Here is a 20,581-nt window from a genome sequence, read left to right as displayed (position 1 = left end):
CCCCCATCTCTCTCTCTACTTCCTCCCCCATTCTCTCTCTCTCTCTCCCCTATCTCTCTCTCTCTTCTCCACTCTCTCTTTTTCTCTCCCTCCCTCCCTATTTCTCTCTATCCTTTTCTCTCTCCTCTCCCCCCCCCTCCCTATCTCCTCTCCTCTCTCCCCCTCCCTCTCTCTCTCTCTCTCTCTCTCTCTCTCTTCTCTATATATATATATATATATATATATATATAATATATATATATATAATATATATATATATATATCTATATATATATATATTTCTCTCTCTTTCTTTCTCTCTGTCTCTGATGCGCTGGCCTTTGGCCAGTGGTAACAGTCTGTCTAGCATGTTGTGTCCCACCCACTTCTGCAAGTCAGTAATGTGAGCCGGCTGCATTTTCTTCTCCTTCCCCCTCTAGGTGTGTGTGTGTCTATACTTATATACGTGCCTGTTTGTGTGTGTGATGTGAGCTTCAGGGGGCAGTGCAATGATCACTAGCGAATAAAAACAGGAGGCATCAATAACAGCACCACACAACATAGGTGAGGAGGAGTTGTACCTCTCTCTCTCTTTTCCCTCTCTTTCGTTCCTCTCCCTCTCTCTCTCTCTCTCCCTCTCTCTCTCTCCCTCTCTCTTTCCCCTTCTCTCTCTCTTTCCCCCTCTCTCTCTCTTTCCCCCCTCTCTCTCTCGCTCTCTCTCTCTCTCTCCCTCTCTCTTTCCCCTCTCCCTCTCTCCCTGCATCCTGTCATCTGTGGAGTGAGTTGGAGCTGATAGCAGGTACAGCTGGAGGCTGTAACCCATTATTACTGAGCGATCTCTCTGATTGGCTGAGCCGACGAGACCGGGAGACAGCTTCTGAATAATAGACGAGCATTGTGCCGACACTGGACAGGAAATAGAGAGAGAACCAGAGAGAGAGAGAGAGAGTGTGTGCGTGCGCACGAGAGAGAGTGAGACAGAGAGATCAACAACAGAGTGAAAGATAAAAGTACGGGCAGAGGAAAGAGAGATGAAAGAAGGGAGGAATAAGTGAAACCGTTGCCACTGGTCTAGTGTTGTTCTGACATCAGAGCTTTCTCTCTCTCTCTCTGTGCTATGAGGAAAATGACATGAGACACACTGAGACTTTGCTTGACTCTGGGTAAGTCTGAGAGCAGTGTGTGTGCGCCTGCGTGTGTGAATACTCTGACTTGAGTTATAAATATTAGGCATTTTAGGTGTGCGAAAAAAAGAAAGTTTTATAGTATGTGAAATTGTACAAATTGAGTGTCAAATGCCAGATGTCAGACTCATTTCAGCTTTTCATTTAGTAGAATTCTCTGCACACTATTGATGGAAAAATGATCGTCTTCCGAGACCCACGTGTGTCTGAAAACCGCTTATAACCAGCTGGGGGGATGCACTGAACCAAAGTGAATGAATGGGAGCGTGAGGGCACTGTATCTGTGTTGAGCTGTATGCTTGAAGAAGGTATTTGTATGTTTGCATGTTTCGGTGACGTCTGTGGTTGCAAGTGTGCATGTGGGATTGTGTGTTAGACAACCCCAGTCTGACCAAGTCCATATAAAAGACCAAGTCCATATTATGGCAAGAACAGCTCAAATAAGCAAAAATAAACGACAGTCCATCATTACTTTAAGACATGAAGGTCCATCAATACGGAAAATGTCAAGAACTTTGGAAGTTTCTTCAAGTGCAGACGCAAAAACCATCAAGCGCTATGATGAAACTGGCTCTCATGAAGACCACCACAGGAAGACCCAGAGTTGCCTCTGTGCTGCGGAGGATATGTTCTTCAGAGTTACTGCCTCCGAAATTGCAGCCCAAATAAATGCTTCACAGAGTTCAAGTAACAGACACATCTCAACATCAACTGTTCAGAGGAGACTGTGTGAATCAGGCCTTCATGGTCCAATTGCTACAAAGAAACCACTAATAAAGGATACCAATAAGAAGAAGAGACTTGCTTTGGCCAAGAAACACCAGCAATGGACATTAGACCGGTAGAAATCTGTCCTTTGGTCTGATGAGACCAAATTAGAGAGATTTTTTTCCAACTGACATGTCTTTGTTAGATGCAGAGTAGATGAACAGATGATCTCCGCATGTGTGGTTCCCACCATGAAGCATGGGGGAGGAGGTGTGATGGTGTGCTTTGCTGGTGACACTGTCTATGATTTATTTAGTATTCAAGGCACACTTAACCAGCATGGCTACCACAGCATTCTGCAGCGATACTCCATCCCATCTGGTTTGTGTTTAGTGGGACTATCATTTGTTTTTCAACAGGACAATGACCCAACACACCTCCAGGCTGCGTAAGGACTATTTGACCAAGAAGGAGAGTGATGGAGTGCTGCATCATATGACCTGGCCTCCACAATCGCCCAATCTCAACCAAATTAAGATTGTTTGGGATGAGTTGGACAGCAGAGTGAAGGAAAAGAGGCCAACAAGTGCTCAGCATATGTGGGAACTCCTTCAAGACATTTGGAAAAGCATTCCAGGTGAAGCTGGTTGAGAGAGTGCCTAGATTGTGCAAAACTGTCATCAAGGCAAAGGGTGGCTACTTTCAAGAATCTAAAATATGTTTTGATTTGTTTAACACTTTTTTGGTTACTACATGATTCCATATGTGTTATTTCATAGTTGTGATGTCTTAACTATTATTCTACAATGTAGAAAATAGTACAAATAAAGAAAAACCCTTGAATGAGTTGGTGTGTCCAAACCTTTGGACTGGTACTGTATGTCTGAGAGCGTGACTAGAGCCTAGCAGCACTGCACAGGACAGGCGTTAGACATCAGCTGACAAGGGCTTGACCTGCTTGGGCCACAGTTTGACACACACACACGCACACACACACACACTTGGGCCACAGTTTGACTCACTGACCTGAGCTCTGCATCAGAGAGACTGTCTTACCCGTTCAGTAAGATTGTGTAGTAGTGAGAGGACAGTGGCTGCACAACTAGTAAGATTGTGTACTGGGAGGACAGTAAGGTTGTGTACTGGGAGGACAGTGGGTGATTCAGTAAGACAGACAGGGTGTAGTTCCCAGTGAACACTGTTGATCTGTTGAGCTGCACCGTGTCTGTTTCCTGTATATCTAATGTGCTCAAACCACTGGCAGTAGCCTCAGAGCTTTTGTGTGTGTGTGTGTGTGTGTGTGTGTGCGCGCCATTTCCTCTTCTGTAAGAAGCCTAGGACACTGACTTAAAGGCCCAATGCAGATGTTTTATGTCAATATAAAATCCTTTCTGTGTAACGAATAAGTACCTTACTGTGATTGTTTCTAATCAAAATGGTAAAAAATACAAAATTGGCCTCTTATCGAAGATACATTTCTCAAGCAAGAATTTTGCTAAGACGGTCTAGGATTGGTCTGAGTGGGAGGGGCAAACAGGAATTTGGAACTCTCTTTCTTATTCTTATTTCTTATTTCAACTAATTTACTGCCTGGTACCCACCAAATCAGGCAACAATTTCAGGATGGTCTTTTAGTCATTTGTACAATTTAACAGTATTATTCCAACATCATAGTGTGGAAATACACAGTTTATTAGGTACACCACGACAACGGATCGCTCCAACAGACAGTGAGTCACGTGGCCGTGGCTTGTTATATAATCCAGGCATTCAGTTACTGTTCGATTGGATGTTAGAGTTGGAAAAGTGACCTAAGCGACTTTGAGTGTGGTATGATTGTCGGTGTCAGGCGTGCGGGATCCAGTATCTCAGAACCCCCCCTTCGACCTTCCACACGTGAGAGTGTCTAGGGATTACCGAGAATGGTGAGAGAAACAAAAAACACCCAGTCAGCGTCAATCCTATGGGCGAAAACATTGATGAGAGGTCGAAGGAGAATGGCAAGAATCATGCAAGCTAACAGGCGGGCCACAAACAGACAACGGTGTCCAGACAACGGTGTCCAGACAACAGTGTCCAGACAACAGTGTCCAGACAACAGTGTCCAGACAACAGTGTCCAGACAACGGTGTCCACACCTATCAGCTAAAATCAAGAAGAAGTGGCTCCAGTGAAAACGCGATCACCAACACTGGACAACTGAGGAGTGGAAAAACATTGCCTGGTCCAATGAATTGTGGTTGCTGTTGTCTGGATTTGGACACATCCTGTCTGGTACAGGTTGGTGGTTGCTGTTGTCTGGATTTGGACACATCCTGTCTGGTACAGGTTGGTGGTTGCTGTTGTCTGGATTTGGACACATCCTGTCTGGTACAGGTTGGTGGTGTACTGGTGTCTGGATTTGGACACATCCTGTCTGGTACAGGATGTGTGGGGAATGTTTTTCTGGCACACGTTAGGTCCCTTGATACCAATTGAGCAACGCATGGTACTAAATGTGTGTACCTAATAAACTGGTATTGTATAAATAAAACACAGGAAAATCCTATTTTGGACTAGCCTCAGGATAGTGTAAATCGTATCCATGTAATGTGTTCTAACCACTGAAACCTCCAGTTGTTGTGCGTCAGTATGTTGGTGTTTGTATGTGTGTTTTATTTTGTATTGTTTGAAAAAAATAATACTGTATTTAAAAAAGAATCCTTACAGTATAAGTGTGTGTGAGTGCGTGCGAGCAAGTGTGTGATTGAGAAAGCGTGCGTGCGTGAGCACACTACGCTAGGCTGCATTGTAATCTGGAAACTAGTATGATTTATCCTATCTCTGTGTCCTCTCAAGAGCATTGAAGTCAACCACAATAAATCGTGTTGTGCGGGAGTTCTTTTTATTTTTCTACATAGTGCATCATCCACCATGACTCTCCCTCTCTGCATCTCTTTTTGGGGTCAGGTATTCACAGCTAAATGCATATTATGATCTGGAGATGTGAAGTCTACTGACCCTGTGGGGCGGAAGGAAAGGGTCTTTGTGAGGGATTGGCATGAGCCTAGGTTTTTTGCCAAAGCAGGCCTAATTTAGTTTTTGTTTTGTGTGTGTTTTCTTTGAGCCTCGATTATTTGTGGGTTTGGTGCTGTGGGCACATACACAGGGAGACAAGACACATAAATTGCAGACTGCACCTTTAACTTGACTGTTGCTGCTGCATTTTGTGTTTTGTTCGTGATTAACCCCTCCCTCCCCAGTAAAATGTGTAATTTGAACCCTACAGAAACCAACACCTGCAGGAGATGTCAGAGTGACTCAGGTAGTTAACCTCCCTCCCTCCATCCCTCACTCCCTCCCTCCATCCTTCTCTGGCTCCAGCATCTGACCGTTTGTCATTACGCTCATCCCTCCATCACCACCTCTCCATCTGAATGTTCCGTATGCCCACAGAGGCCAAATCAAACTCGCACTGTGAGAAAACCTGAACAGTTGCATCTCAGTAAACAAATAAAAAACAGACTGTTTATAAAATAATGTGATTATTTACCCTGAGCCGGTTTTTCCCCAGCAGTGCGCTTTTGATTGAATCTGCCTCAAGAGTCTTGGAGAGAGATTATAAACCCATTGGATGTGCTTCTGGTTGTGCAGAGGCTAGCAGAGTGGAGTGGAGGGAGGGGGGGGGATCATTGGCTGGGAAGGATATCATTGGCTGGGAAGGATATCATTGGCTGGGAAGGATATCATTTGCTGGGAAGGATATCATTGGCTGCTAAATGGGTTCCATTACGGTTTTGCAGAAGCATGACTTTGAATGCATCCCAAATGGCACCCTATTCCCTATATTTAGGGAATGATCTAGGGAATAGGGTGCCATTTGAGGTGCACACTTTTGATTTCAGGAGGATTTGATATCCTCTCTCCATATTTTGCATACATTATTCTCCCCACATAACACAGCATACTGTCTGGAGCTTGTATAGATAGACCTTATGATTTTATAGAAATATTTTTTTTTTGTCTCGTGTCACACATTGTATGTGTATAGGCGCCCAATGTGCGGTTTTCATGTTCTGAGGACATGTACTGTCTCTTATATGTGTACAGTGTGTACTACCTCGATCTGTAATGTGTGTGAGCTGGTCTGCATGTGTTTCTGTATCAGAGTAATGTGGGCTGCACAGTCAAACAGTCATTTAGGCTAGTCTGTGATATCACTGCTTACCACATTCATCAACTGTACGTTCAGTGGAAATGTGTGGTCTGGTCTTTTAAACTTGCTTATTTATTATGTAGAAGTGCTGCGATATAGCAGTGTCAACAACAGAGAAAGATACACTACTTGTGGACACCTGCTCGTTGAACATCTCATTCCAAAGTCATGGGCATTAATATGGAAATGGTCCCCCCTTTGCTGCTATAACAGACTCACTATTCCGGGAAGGCTATCCACTAGATGTTGGAAGATTGCTGCGGGGACTTGCTTCCATTCAGCCACAAGAGCATTAGTGAGGTTGGGCACTGATGTTGGGCGATTAGGCCTGGCTCACAGTCTGTGTTCCAATTCATCCCAAAGGTATTCAGTGGGGTTCAGGTCAGGGCTCTGTTCAGGCCAGTCAAGTTCTTCCACACCGATCTCAACAAACCATTTCTGTATCGACCTGGCTTTGTGTACAGGGGCGTTGTCATGTTGAAACAGGAAAGGACCTTCCCCAAACTGCTGCCACAAAGTTGGAAGCACAGAATCATCTAGAATGTAATTGTATGCTGTAGTGTTAAGATTTCCCTTCACTGGGGCCTAGCCCGAACCATGAAAAACAGTCCCAGACCATTATTCCTTCTCCACCAAACTTTACAGCTGGGGCTATGCATTTGGCAGGTAGCAGACTAGTCTGTTATACTGCCAGATGGTGAAGTGTGATTCATCACTCCAGAGAAGGCAAGCTTTACACCACTCTAGCCGACTCTTAGCATTGCGCATGGTGATCTTAGGCTTGTGTGCAGCTACTCGGCCATGGAAACCCATTTCATGAATCTCCCGACGAACAGTTCTTGTGCTGACGTTGCTTCCAGAGACAGTTTGGAACTCAGTAGTGAGTGTTGCAAACAAGGACATACAATTGTTATGTTGTACGCACTTCAGCAGTTGGTGGCCCAGTTCTGTGAGCTTGTGAGGCCTACTACTTCGTGGCTGAGCCATCCACTTCACAATAACAGCGCTTACAGTTGACCAGGACAGCTCTAACAGGGCAGAAATTTTACGAACTGACTTATTGGAAAGGTGGTATCCTATGACGGTGCCATGTTGAGGCCATTCTACTGTCAATGTTTGTCTATGGAGATTGCATGGCTGTGTGCACTAGTCACCAACGGTGTGGCTGAAACAGCAGAATCCAGTCATTTGAAGGGGTGTCCACATACTTTTGTCGTGACTGTACCTTTCAGTGTGGAAGAGGAGATTCCCTGGAGACAGTCTCACCTCCACTAGCTAAAACATCTGAGTCATCCAGCCTGTGTGAACTGCAGGAATTGTAACCCGGGAAACAGGCTGCTGTGCCCCCATTAACTAATGATAGAGGGCAAGTCCTCATGTACAAGGAAACTCCCAATACTAATTACTGTAGAGCTGAGAGAGAGAGAGTTAGGGAGGGAGGGCGTTATGGAGGGAGCGTTAGAGAAGGAGAGTCTAGCAGATTACTTAATCCCTGCTGTTACTACTACTATACTATTGCTGCTACTACTACTGCTACTACTATACTGCTGCTACCACAACTACTACTACCGCTACTACTACTACTACTCCTGCTACTACCTCTACCACAACTACTACTGCTGCCACTACCACCACTACTGCTGCCACTACCACCACTACTGCTGCTACTACTACCACAACTGCTGCTACTACTACCACAACTGCTGCTACTACTACCACTACTGTTGATACTACTACCACAACTGCTGCTGCTACTACTACCACAACTGCTGCTGCTACTACTACCACAACTGCTGCTACTACTACCACAACTGCTGCTACTACTACCACTACTGCTGCTACTACTGCTGCTACTACTGCTGCTACTACTACCACAACTGCTGCTACTACTACCACAACTGCTGCTACTACTACCACAACTGCTGCTACTACTGCTGCTACTACTACTACCACTACTGCTGCTACTACTGCTGCTACTACTACCACTACTGCTGCTACTACTGCTGCTACTACTACCACAACTGCTGCTACTACTACCACTACTGCTGATACTACTACCACAACTGCTACTACTGCTACTGCTGCTACTACTGTTGCTACTACTACCACAACTGCTGCTACTACTACCACAACTGCTGCTACTACTACCACAACTGCTGCTACTACTACCACAACTGCTGCTACTACTACCACTACTGCTGCTACTACTACCACAACTGCTGCTACTACTACCACAACTGCTGCTACTACTACCACTACTGTTGATACTACTACCACAACTGCTGCTGCTACTACTACCACAACTGCTGCTACTACTACCACAACTGCTGCTACTACTACCACTACTGCTGCTACTACTGCTGTTACTACTGCTGCTACTACTACCACAACTGCTGCTACTACTACCACAACTGCTGCTACTACTACCACAACTGCTGCTACTACTGCTGCTACTACTACTACCACTACTGCTGCTACTACTGCTGCTACTACTACCACTACTGCTGCTACTACTGCTGCTACTACTACCACAACTGCTGCTACTACTACCACTACTGCTGATACTACTACCACAACTGCTACTACTGCTACTGCTGCTACTACTGCTGCTACTACTACCACAACTGCTGCTACTACTACCACAACTGCTGCTACTACTACCACAACTGCTGCTACTACTACCACAACTGCTGCTACTACTACCACAACTGCTGCTACTACTACCACTACTGCTGCTACTACTACCACAACTGCTGCTACTACTACCACTACTGCTGCTACTACTGCCGCTACTACTACCACAACTGCTGCTACTACTACCACAACTGCTGCTACTACTACCACTACTGCTGCTACTACCAAATCAAAATCAAATGTATTTATATAGCCCTTCGTAAATCAGCTGATATCTCAAAGTGCTGTACAGAAACCCAGCCTAAAACTCCAAACAGCAAGCAATGCAGGTGTAGAAGCACGTTGGCTAGGAAAAACTCCCTAGAAAGGCCAAAACATAGGAAGAAACCTAGAGAGGAACCAGGCTATGAGGGGTGGCCAGTCCTCTTCTGTCTGTGCCGGGTGGAGATTATAACAGAACATGGCCAAGATGTTAAAATGTTCATAAATGACCAGCATGGTCAAATAATAGGTCTGGGACAGGTAGCACGTCCGGTGAACAGGTAAGGATTCCATAGCCGCAGGCAGAACAGTTGAAACTGGAGCAGCAGCAAGGCCAGGTGGACTGGGGACAGCAAGGAGTCATCATGCCAGGTAGTCCTGAGGCATGGTCCTACGGCTCAGGTCCTCCGAGAGAGAGAAAGAAAGAAAGAGAATTAGAGAGAGCATACTTAAATTCACACAGGACACCGGATAAGACAGGAGAAGTACTCCAGATATAACAAACTGACCCTAGCCCCTCGACACATAAACTACTGCAGCACAAATACTGGAGGCTGAGACAGGAGGGGTCAGGAGACACTGTGGCCCCATCCGATTATACCCCCGGACAGGGCCAAACAGGAAGGATATAACCCCACCCACTTTGCCAAAGCACAGCCCCCACACTACTAGAGGGATATCTTCAACCACCAACTTATCATCCTGAGACCAGGCCGACAATAGCCCACAAAGATCTCCGCCACGGCACAACCCAAGGGCGTGCGCCAACCCAGACAGGAAGATCACATCAGTGACTCAACCCACTCAAGTGACGCACCCCTCCTAGGGACGGCATGAAAGAGCACCAGTAAGCCAGTGACTCAGCCCCTGTAATAGGGTTAGAGGCAGAGAAACCCAGTGGAAAGAGGGGAACCGACCAGGCTGAGACAGCAAGGGCGGGTCGTTGCTCCACTGCCTTTCTGTTCACCACCACTACTACTACTACCACTACTGCTGCTGCTACTACTACTACTACAACTTCTACTGCTACTACTGCTGCTGCTACTACTAACACTACTGCTGCTACTACTACTACTACTACTACTACTTCTGCTACTACTACTACAACTACTACTGCTACAGCTGCTACTACTACCTCTACTGCTGCTACTACTCCTGCTACTACTACCACTACTGCTGCTACTACTACCACTACTGCTGCTACTACTACTACTACTACTGCTGCTACTACTACTACTACCACTACTACTGCTGCTACTACTATTACTACCACTACTACAACTACTACTGCTGCTACTACTATTACAACTACTACTGCTGCTACTACTGCTGCTGCTACTACTATACTGCTGCTACTACTATACTGCTGCTACTACTACAACTACTACTACTACCACTACTGCTGCTACTACTACAACTACTACTTCTACCACTTCTACTGCTACTACTACAACTACTACTACTACCACTTCTACTGCTACTACTACTACTACTACTACTGCTGCTACTACTACCACTACTGCTGCTACTACTACTACTGCTGCTACTACTACAACTACTACTACTACCACTTCTACTGCTACTACTACTGCTACTGCTGCAACTACTACTACTACCACTTCTACTGCTACTACTACTACTGCTGCTACTACTACTACCACTACTGCTGCTACTACTACAACTACTACTTCTACTGCTACTACAACTACTACTGCTACTGCTGCTGCTACTACTACTACTACTACTACTACTACTACTATACTGCAACTACTGCTGCTGCTGCTACTACTACTACTACTACTACTACTACTACTACTACTATCTACTGCTGCTGCTGCAACTACCGCTGCTGCTACTACTATACTGCTGCTGCTACTACAACTGCTGCTGCTACTACCACCACTACTACTACTACCACTACTACAACTACTGCTGCTACTACTACTACTACTGCTGCTGCTACTACTGCTGCTGCTACTACTACTACCGCTACTACCACCACTACTACTACTACCACCACTACTACTACTACCACTACTACAACTACTGCTGCTACTACTACTACTACTGCTGCTGCTACTACTGCTGCTGCTACTACTACTACCGCTACTACCACCACTACTACTACTACTACCACCACTACTACTACCACTACTACTGCTGCTACTACTACTACTGCTTCTAATATACTGCTGCTACTACTACTGTTACTGTTTCTACTACTGATAATACTACTACTACTACTACTACTACTATGACTTCTGCTACTACTACTAGTACTGATACTGCTACTACTACGACCACCACTAGTCATTTTGAACTCACCTGTTCCGATCACCCATAGCCATATGTCTGCAGGCATTATCTCAGGAAAAAGGCAGATATTCTTAGAAGGGGAGCCATGCACAGGAGGGTTTACAGAGAGGGCTTAGAAGTCTACTTAATCTGCTTACTGTTCACTGACTCACTCGCTGGGAGAGAGCAGCTACAGTACTACGGCAGACTGGGACTGAGAAGGGTCAAGTTGTTCCTAGACGCTGATCTCTTAGTCATTTTGCATTTCCCCTGCTAATGGTAAAGGTAGGATTGGGGGAGGGGATGCTGATTCTAGATCTGTACCTTGTGGAAAAATCCCCCCGGAACAGACTGGGGCAAGTGGAGAGGGGTTCTGGGATGGACAGGGGATAGCCTGGTGGAACCAATCTGATTGCTGCTTTCACCATTCTGTTTTCTGTTGGTGATGCCACTTTCTAGACGAACCACAATGGAATAAGTCACTGACATGTTTATGTATCTAATACAATCAACTAATCAATCCAGCTTTGTTATTGAAGAGAGGTGCAGTGGTACAATATATATCTGAGGCTTTCAACTTCTTCCTTTCACCCCCGACTCTCTCTCTCTCACCTTCGCTTTCTCTCTCGCCATCACTCCCTCTTTCCCTCTTTCTCCATCTCTCTCCCCTCTCTTTCTCACGCTCTCTCTCCCACTCTCTCTTTCTATGGCCTATACTGTGTATGAACTGAGCCCTGTGTTGTTCGTGCTAGGGTATGTTCCAATTTCAAATGGCACCCTATATAGTGCACTTTGTTTTACCAGAGCACCATGGGAGGCTCTGGTCATAATGGGGAAAGGGTCCATTTGGGACACAGCCTGGGTGTAAATAGCTGGTCTTGCAACAGGCTGGGTGTGCGGAGGGAGGACAGAGGTGGTGATTTAGTGGGGAGATAAGCTCTCCGTAATGGCAGGGTGGAATAATTCCCCGTCAAATAAGAGGGCTGAGTCTCTCCTCCCTCAAGCTCTGAAATTCTGTCTGCTTAGAGATTGGCTTGGTGTATCTCACTCTGCTCTATTCTGTTCTCCTCCTTTCTCTTCTCTCCCCTTCTCTCATCTCCTTCTCTCTCCTCTCCCCTATTCGTTGCTCAATTAAGGCTTTGCTGTTCGATCTCAAACTCCTTTTGAGCTTATTTTCTGTGTTAAGAGGTTAGACCTCGATAACGCTTCTAATGTACATCATACACATGTCATAACGATGTTTACCTGTCTGGTGCAGCAGACAGTTACCTGTCTCATAACGATGTTTGCCTGTCTGGTGCAGCAGACAGTTACCTGTCTAATAACGATGTTTGCCTGTCTGGTGCAGCAGACAGTTACCTGTCTCATAACGATGTTTGCCTGTCTGGTGCAGCAGACAGTTACCTGTCTCATAACGATGTTTGCCTGCCTGGTGCAGCAGACAGTTACCTGTCTCATAAAGATGTTTGCCTGTCTGGTGCAGCAGACAGTTACCTGTCTCATAACGATGTGTGCCTGCCTGTTGCAGCAGACAGTTACCTGTCTAATAACGATGTTTGCCTGCCTGGTGCAGCAGACAGTTACCTGTCTAATAACGATGTTTGCCTGTCTGGTGCAGCAGACAGTTACCTGTCTCATAACAATGTTTGCCTGCCTGGTGCAGCAGACAGTTACTTGTCTCATAACGATGTTTGCCTGTCTGGTGCAGGAGACAGTTAGCTGTCTCATAACGATGTTTGCCTGTCTGGTGCAGGAGTAAGTTACCTGTCTCATAACGATGTTTGTCTGTCTGGTGCAGGAGACAGTTACCTGTCTCATAACGATGTTTACCTGTCTGGTGCAGCAGACAGTTACCTGTCTCATAACGATGTTTGCCTGCCTGGTGCAGCAGACAGTTACTTGTCTCATAACGATGTTTGCCTGTCTGGTGCAGGAGACAGTTACCTGTCTCATAACGATGTTTGCCTGTCTGGTGCAGGAGTAAGTTACCTGTCTCATAACGATGTTTGCCTGTCTGGTTGCAGCAGACAGTTACCTGTCTCATAACGATGTTTGGCTGTCTGGTGCAGGAGACAGTTACCTGTCTCATAACGATGTTTGTCTGTCTGGTGCAGCAGACAGTTACCTGTCTCATAACGATGTTTGTCTGTCTGGTGCAGCAGACAGTTACCTGTCTCATAACGATGTTTACCTGTCTGGTGCAGGAGTAAGTTACCTGTCTCATAACGATGTTTGCCTGTCTGGTGCAGCAGACACATACCTGTCTCATAATGATGTTTGCCTGTCTGGTGCAGGAGACAGTTACCTGTCTCATAATGATGTTTGCCTGCCTGGTGCAGCAGACAGTTACCTGTCTCATAACAATGTTTGCCTGTCTGGTGCAGCAGACGGTTACCTGTCTCATAATGATGTTTGCCTGTCTGGTGCAGCAGACAGTTACCTGTCTAATAACGATGTTTGCCTGTCTGGTGCAGCAGACAGTTACCAGTCTCATAATGATGTTTGCCTGCTGTCTCATAATGATGTTTGTCTGTCTGGTGCAGCAGACAGTTACCTGTCTCATAACGATGTTTGTCTGTCTGGTGCAGCAGACAGTTACCTGTCTCATAACGATGTTTACCTGTCTGGTGCAGGAGTAAGTTACCTGTCTCATAACGATGTTTGCCTGTCTGGTGCAGCAGACACATACCTGTCTCATAATGATGTTTGCCTGTCTGGTGCAGCAGACGGTTACCTGTCTCATAATGATGTTTGCCTGTCTGGTGCAGCAGACAGTTACCTGTCTAATAACGATGTTTGCCTGTCTGGTGCAGCAGACAGTTACCAGTCTCATAATGATGTTTGCCTGCTGTCTCATAATGATGTTTGCCTGCCTGGTGCAGCAGACTGTAACCTGCACCGAAGATGACTGAAGATGCTGAGCAGTCTGATTAGTCACTGGGGTCCAGTGAAGAGGAGGAGTGGTTAGAGGAGGAGGTGAGGAAAGGAGGGGAGAGGACGGCGTACTCACTCAATATCCCTCTCTCTCTCTGTATCTCTTTCTCCCTCTGTCTCTCTCACGATCTCTCTCTGTGTGTTTCACCCATCCTCTTCAGAAAGCCAGAGATGTCTCTTCTAGAGGGATCAGAGCCGATGTACTGCACTGAGATTCATTCAGTCAATGAGATCTACACTGGCTGACAGGAAGCAACAGACAGGCTAGCTTTACTGTGTTAGGGTTCCTCCATGTGGCAGGAGGCAGAACTGCAATCCAACTTGAAGAGGGAGAAGCAACATGTATTAGGCAGAACAAAACAGGAACATCGTTGATGAATCAACTGAGATATTTTGTATCATGTTTTTCACTTTCAGAGAGTCCAAAGTAGTCAAGAAAACAATATCATAGGTTTGGTAATAGACTGACTTACTTGAAACTGACATACTGGAGACATACTAGAGACTGTCATAGCAGACCGACAGACTGGAGTATAGACCGACCTGTGTGTGTGTGTGTCCTACATCGTTATCAGACTGACACGAGTGTGTGTGTTTCTTTCCTGTAGCCCTGCTGTCATCGTGGTGCGAGGAGCTGGGTCGCCTCCTGCTGTTGCGTCACCAGAAGAGCAGACAGAATGAGCCTCCGCAGGGCAAAGTCCCCATGCAGCCCAACATGAACACCATGAAACCCCCTGGAGGACTCTCACATGGGTCAGTGTGTGTCTGTCAGAGTGACTCTGATGTACATTGTTTTTGCCAGCTTGTGGATTGCCTACTTTACTGTCCCACGTTTTGTGTTTGACACATAGAGATACATTGTCATATTCAGAACTACAGGTGTGAACACATTTCATGTAAACACAAGTTCTCTCATTGGTTCTCTGGTTTAAACTGGATCGATCATGTTAACTTAAACAATGTTGAGCTAAAACTATTTGATACGCAGCTAGATGCATGGGCTCCGATATGATACAGGATTCGATTCGATGCACTAACATTTGTTGCATGAACACATTCATTTTCTATTTTAAATTCATATCTGCTGCTGATGGGAGCTCAGGAGTTGGGCCTCTCTGAGCTGGGCCTCTCTGAGCTGGACCTGTCTGAGATGACTTCTCTTAACTGATATGTGTGTGTGCGTGTGTGTGCGTGTGTGTGGGCCAGTGGAGGCTGTTCAATTCAGTCAACAGATAAGAGGTATTTTTTGAGTAAAACAATCTGAGTAACAAACATTAGTGAACTGCTGATTAGTAAAGTTTGAATGGGTTTTCTGACTGATGCATGCTTCATTTGGATCGGTTTGGGCTCCCACGGACCGATGCACTCTTACCTTAAACATTTGAATCAGGGACCGATGCTTATCTGTGAATCGTTTCATCCCTACTTACAGTACCAGTCCAAAGTTTGGACACACCTACTCATTCAAGGGTTTTCCTTTATTTTTTTACTATTTTCTACATTGTAGAATAATAGTGATGACATCAAAACTATGAAATAACACATATGGAATCATGTAGTAACAAAATATATTTTATGTTTGAGATTCTTCGAAGTAGCCACCCTTTGCCTTGATGACAGCTTTGCACACTGTTGGCATTCTCTCAACCAGCTTCACCTGGAATGCAGTCTTGTTGAGCACTTGTTGGCTGTTTTTCCTTCACTCTGCAGACCCAACTCATCCCAAACCATCTGAATTGGGTTGAGGTCAGCTGATTGTGGAGGCCAGGTCATCTGATACAGCACTCCATCACTCTCCTTCTTGGTCAAATAGCCCTTACACAGCCTGGAGGTGTGTTGGGTCATTGTCCTGTTGAAAAACAAATAGTCCCACTAAGCCCAAACCAGATGGGATGGCGTATCACTGCAGAATGCCGTGGTAGTCATACTGGTTAGGTGTGCCTTGAATTCTAAATAAATCACAGACCGTGTCAGCAGCAAAGCACCATCACACCACTTCCTTCCTTCACGGTGGGAACCACACATGCGGAGATCATCCATTCACCTACTCTGCGTCTCACAAAGACATGGCAGTTCGAACCAAAAATCTCAAATTTGGACAGATTTCTACCGGTCTAATGTCCATTGCTCATGTTTCTTGGCCCAAGAAAGTCTCTTCTTCTTATTGGTGTCATTTAGTAGTGGTTTCTTTGCTGCAATTCGACCATCAAGGCCTGATTCACACAGTCTCCTCTGAACAGTTGATGCTGAGATGTGTCTGTTACTTGGGCTGCAATTTCTGAGGCTTGTAACTCTAATGAACTTATCCTCTGCAGCAGAGGTAAATCTGGGTCTTCCTTTCCTGTTGCGGTCCTCATGAGAGCCAGTTTCATCACAGCGCTTGATGGTTTTTGTGACTGCACTTGAAGAAACGTTCAAAGTTCTTGACATTTCCCATATTGACTGACCTTAATATCTTAATGTAATGATGGACTTTTGTTTCTCTTCCCTTATTTGTTCTTGCCATAATATGGACTTGGTCTTTTACCAAACAGGGCTATCTTCTGTATACCAACCCTACCTTGTCACAACACGACTGATAGGCTCAAATGCTTTAAGAAGAAAATAAATTCCACAAAATAGTAAAAAATAAAGAAAAACCCTTGAATGAATAGGTGTCCAAGCTCTCTGAGCTAAACTATCCTCTTCTCTCCTCAAATAAATGAATAAATACATGTATGGTTTTCTCTTCATGAAAGTGAGCCAAGGCAAGCTTAGCAGAGTTATCTTGAAGGAGAGGGACAGACACACACACACAGACAGACAGACAGACAGACAGACAGCGAGGGAGGGAGTGGGCTGTTAAGTTAAGAAACATGGCTCCGATTCCAAACCTCTGATTGGCTGCCAGAATTGTGCTCTGTGCCTAGCATCTTGAGAAGTGTTCTACCAACTTGAAGAGATGTTGTACATCTGGTCCCTTCCAACACCAGAGCTGTGTGTGTGTGTGTGTGTGTGTGTGTGTGTGTGTGTGTGTGTGTGTGTGTGTGTGTGTGTGTGTGAAAACACATTCCTCTCCATAAACGTTACTTCCCTGTTACATCACGGTGTTTCTCCCTGTAGAGTTTAGTTTGTTTATTCATAATGTTCTAGTTAGTAATATTCTAGCCTTGGATTTGTTTGGAGTTTTAATGCCAAATATTCCAAATTACATATACGTGGCCAAATGTTTCCAAGAATTCTGAGAACATTTCTGGGCGGATATGCAATCCTCTGTTGTGTTACATACATGGCCAAATGAAAGCCACGGCTGTCTCGTTAGTGTATCTGCCCTGTGGTGCCTGCCTGTCTGCCTGCCTGTCTGTCTGTCTGTATGTCTGTCTGCCTGCCTGCCTGTCTGTCTGTCTGTCTTGCAGTGATGGGTTAATGTGTGTTTGTATTTGGACTGTAGTGATGGGTTAATATGTGCGTTTGTATTTGGACTGTAGTGATGGGTCATTTACCTACGACTCGGTTCCATGGCAACAGAACAACAACCAGCCCCCAGGGTCATTGTCTGTGGTTACCACCGTGTGGGGTGTGACCAACACGTCACAGAGTCAGGTGAGACACAACACATACACAAACTTCAGCACACACTACTTGATGTTTAGACACACAACACACCTTTGTATTTCTGTCTAGTAATTGAGGTACCTGATAAAGACAGACCCTAATTCCCAAATCCCCCTAGGCACATTTATTCAGAATTCTGATGTGGGTCAACATATGGTTCTCTGTATGTGTATCACCCAAAGCTTATATCACAAGCCCCAGAAAGTGAGTCGACATCATAGAGTTACATATTTTATGGTTGCCATAACCCTGTTTGCTGTGTCTAACCAAAATGCTTTATCAAGGATACCTTCTTCCCCCAGGTGTTGGCCAACAGCTCCAGCCATATGAACCCAGGAGGTAACCCCATGGGTCAGGGTATGTCTGGGGGTCCGGCAGGCCTCAACTCCCCCCAGTTCTCCGGCCAGCAGCAGCAGTTCCCGGCCAAGGGAGGCCAGGGCCCGGGCTACATGCAGCAGGGGATGTATGGCAGGCAGGGATACCCCAGTGGAGGGGGCTACAGCGGGAGGTAAGAGGCCATGCACAGACGTGTGATGTTAACCTTCTGTTTATTGTTCTTCTCTATGCTTTTCTTACCTTTTCACACATGCAGTACACAGCTCTAATTCATGTTGTTTCCATGATCTAGTTACCCAGGTGGTCCTAACACTCCCCCAGGGGGGATGGGGATGCCCCAACACTCCCGCCAGCCTGGCGACTTCACCCAACCAGCAGCTGCCGCTGCTGCTGCCGCTGTCGCTGCCGCCGCTGCTACGGCAACCGCCACGGCAACCGCTACCGTGGCAGCCATGCAGCAAGAGACCCAGAACAAAGAGATGAACCAGTATGGACAGGTACGGACACACACACACAGACACTGTTATCATAACAGGCACACACATACAGTACACATTACCATAATACTAAAAATTAGAAACAACTTCAGTTATTTACTTATAATGTCCTGTTTTGTGCTTGCAGAAAATCAGGTATTACTACATACACAATAATAACACCTGCAACTTCCTACCTAACTGTCTCTTCATCCTGTTTTCCTCCTTCCAGATGTGTTCCTCCTTCCAGATGGGCCCAACTCAGGCGTACAGCAACCAGTTCATGAACCAGCCTGGCCCCAGAGGGCCCCCTGGAGGCATGAACCCAGGCAGCATGGGCCAGGCCATGAACAACCCAAGCATGGGTGGGCCTCCCATGGGCATGAACCAAACTCGAGCCCCAGCCATGGGGCCTTTTGGGGCTCACGGCCAGAGGATGTCCCAGCAGGGCTACGGAGGACCTGGAGGCCCCAGGCAGGCCATGCCTATGCAGGGAATGAAGAGGCCCTATCCTGGAGAGGTGAGTTGGATGGGGTGTGTGGGGGTGGGTGGGAGGGGGTGCTTTTCCTTTCATTATAATATGACCATAGTACATGCCTTTCTCCAGTAGGTCAATTTCCTTTATTTTTCATCTTAAAACCAATGCCTCCTCACTTAATGAAAATTTAAAAAACAGTTTTAAGTTATTGATTGTTTCTCTTCTCCCCCCCCCTCTTCCTTACAGCCAAACTACGGGGGTCAGCAGTATGGTCCTAATGGTCAGTTCCCTCCCCAGCAGAGTCAGTACCCCACCTCTAACCCCTCCAGGCCAATGCCCTCCCCCAACTACCCGGGCCAGAGGATGCCTGGGGGGCAGGGGCCAGGCCAGTACCACCCGCAAGGCATGCCCATGGGACAGTACTATAAGGTTAGAACTCCTTCACAGTAACACTCCCTATCTACCTGTAAGACCTCCCTCACAGTAACACTCCCTATCTACCTGTAAGACCTCCCTCACAGTAACACTCCCTATCTACCTGTAAGACCTCCCTCACAGTAACACTCCCTATCTACCTGTAAGACCTCCCTCACAGTAACACTCCAGATCTACCTGTAAGACCTCCCTCACAGTAACACTCCCTATCTACCTGTAAGACCTCCCTCACAGTAACACTCCCTATCTACCTGTAAGACCTCCCTCACAGTAACACTCCCTATCTACCTGTAAGACCTCCTTCACAGTAACACTCCAGATCTACCTGTAAGACCTCCCTCACAGTAACACTCCAGATCTACCTGTAAGACCTCCCTCACAGTAACACTCCCTATCTACCTGTAAGACCTCCCTCACAGTAACACTCCAGATCTACCTATAAGACCTCCCTCACAGTAACACTCCCTATCTACCTGTAAGACCTCCCTCACAGTAACACTCCCTATCTACCTGTAAGACCTCCCTCACAGTAACACTCCAGATCTACCTGTAAGACCTCCCTCACAGTAACACTCCCTATCTACCTGTAAGACCTCCCCCACAGTAACACTCCAGATCTACCTGTAAGACCTCCCTCACAGTAACACTCCAGATCTACCTGTAAGCTCTAGACCTCCATCACAGTAACACTCCCTATCTACCTGTAAGCTCTAGACCCCCCTCACAGTAACACTCCCTATCTACCTGTAAGCTCTAGACCTCCCTCACAGTAACACTCCCTATCTACCTGTAAGCTCTAGAAACTCGTCTCACAGTAACACTCCAGATCTACCTGTAAGCTCTAGACCTCCCTTACAGTAACACTCCAGATCTACCTGTAAGACCTCCCTCACAGTAACACTCCAGATCTACCTGTAAGACCTCCCTCACAGTAACACTCCAGATCTACCTGTAAGACCTCCTTCACAGTAACACTCCCTATCTACCTGTAAGACCTCCCTCACAGTAACACTCCCTATCTACCTGTAAGACCTCCCTCACAGTAACACTCCAGATCTACCTGTAAGACCTC

General features: G+C 46.1%; 1 protein-coding gene across 11 annotated transcripts in view; it reads left to right on the top strand.

Moving 5' to 3' along the window:
• LOC109878941 (zinc finger MIZ domain-containing protein 1) overlaps window positions 1–20,581 on the top strand; it is a 237,877-nt gene that overhangs the window by 201,118 nt on the left and 16,178 nt on the right. For 6 of the 11 annotated variants that reach the window (XM_031823739.1, XM_031823736.1, XM_031823742.1 and 3 more), the window contains 7 exons: window positions 5,140–5,175; window positions 14,799–14,943; window positions 17,658–17,772; window positions 18,087–18,292; window positions 18,413–18,617; window positions 18,829–19,116; window positions 19,321–19,503. In XM_031823739.1, the coding sequence (XP_031679599.1) occupies window positions 5,140–5,175; window positions 14,799–14,943; window positions 17,658–17,772; window positions 18,087–18,292; window positions 18,413–18,617; window positions 18,829–19,116; window positions 19,321–19,503 (1,178 nt within the window). Of the gene's footprint in view, window positions 1–669; window positions 1,143–5,139; window positions 5,176–14,798; window positions 14,944–17,657; window positions 17,773–18,086; window positions 18,293–18,412; window positions 18,618–18,828; window positions 19,117–19,320; window positions 19,504–20,581 lie in introns of those variants that run through there. The other 5 variants (XM_031823741.1, XM_031823743.1, XM_031823740.1 and 2 more) reach the window with 2 other exon arrangements.

Source organism: Oncorhynchus kisutch, linkage group LG4, assembly GCF_002021735.2.
Source record: "Oncorhynchus kisutch isolate 150728-3 linkage group LG4, Okis_V2, whole genome shotgun sequence".
Classification (NCBI taxonomy): domain Eukaryota; kingdom Metazoa; phylum Chordata; class Actinopteri; order Salmoniformes; family Salmonidae; genus Oncorhynchus; species Oncorhynchus kisutch.
The sequence above is the reverse complement of the archived record's forward strand: the minus strand, read 5'-3'. Positions and strand labels throughout refer to the sequence as shown.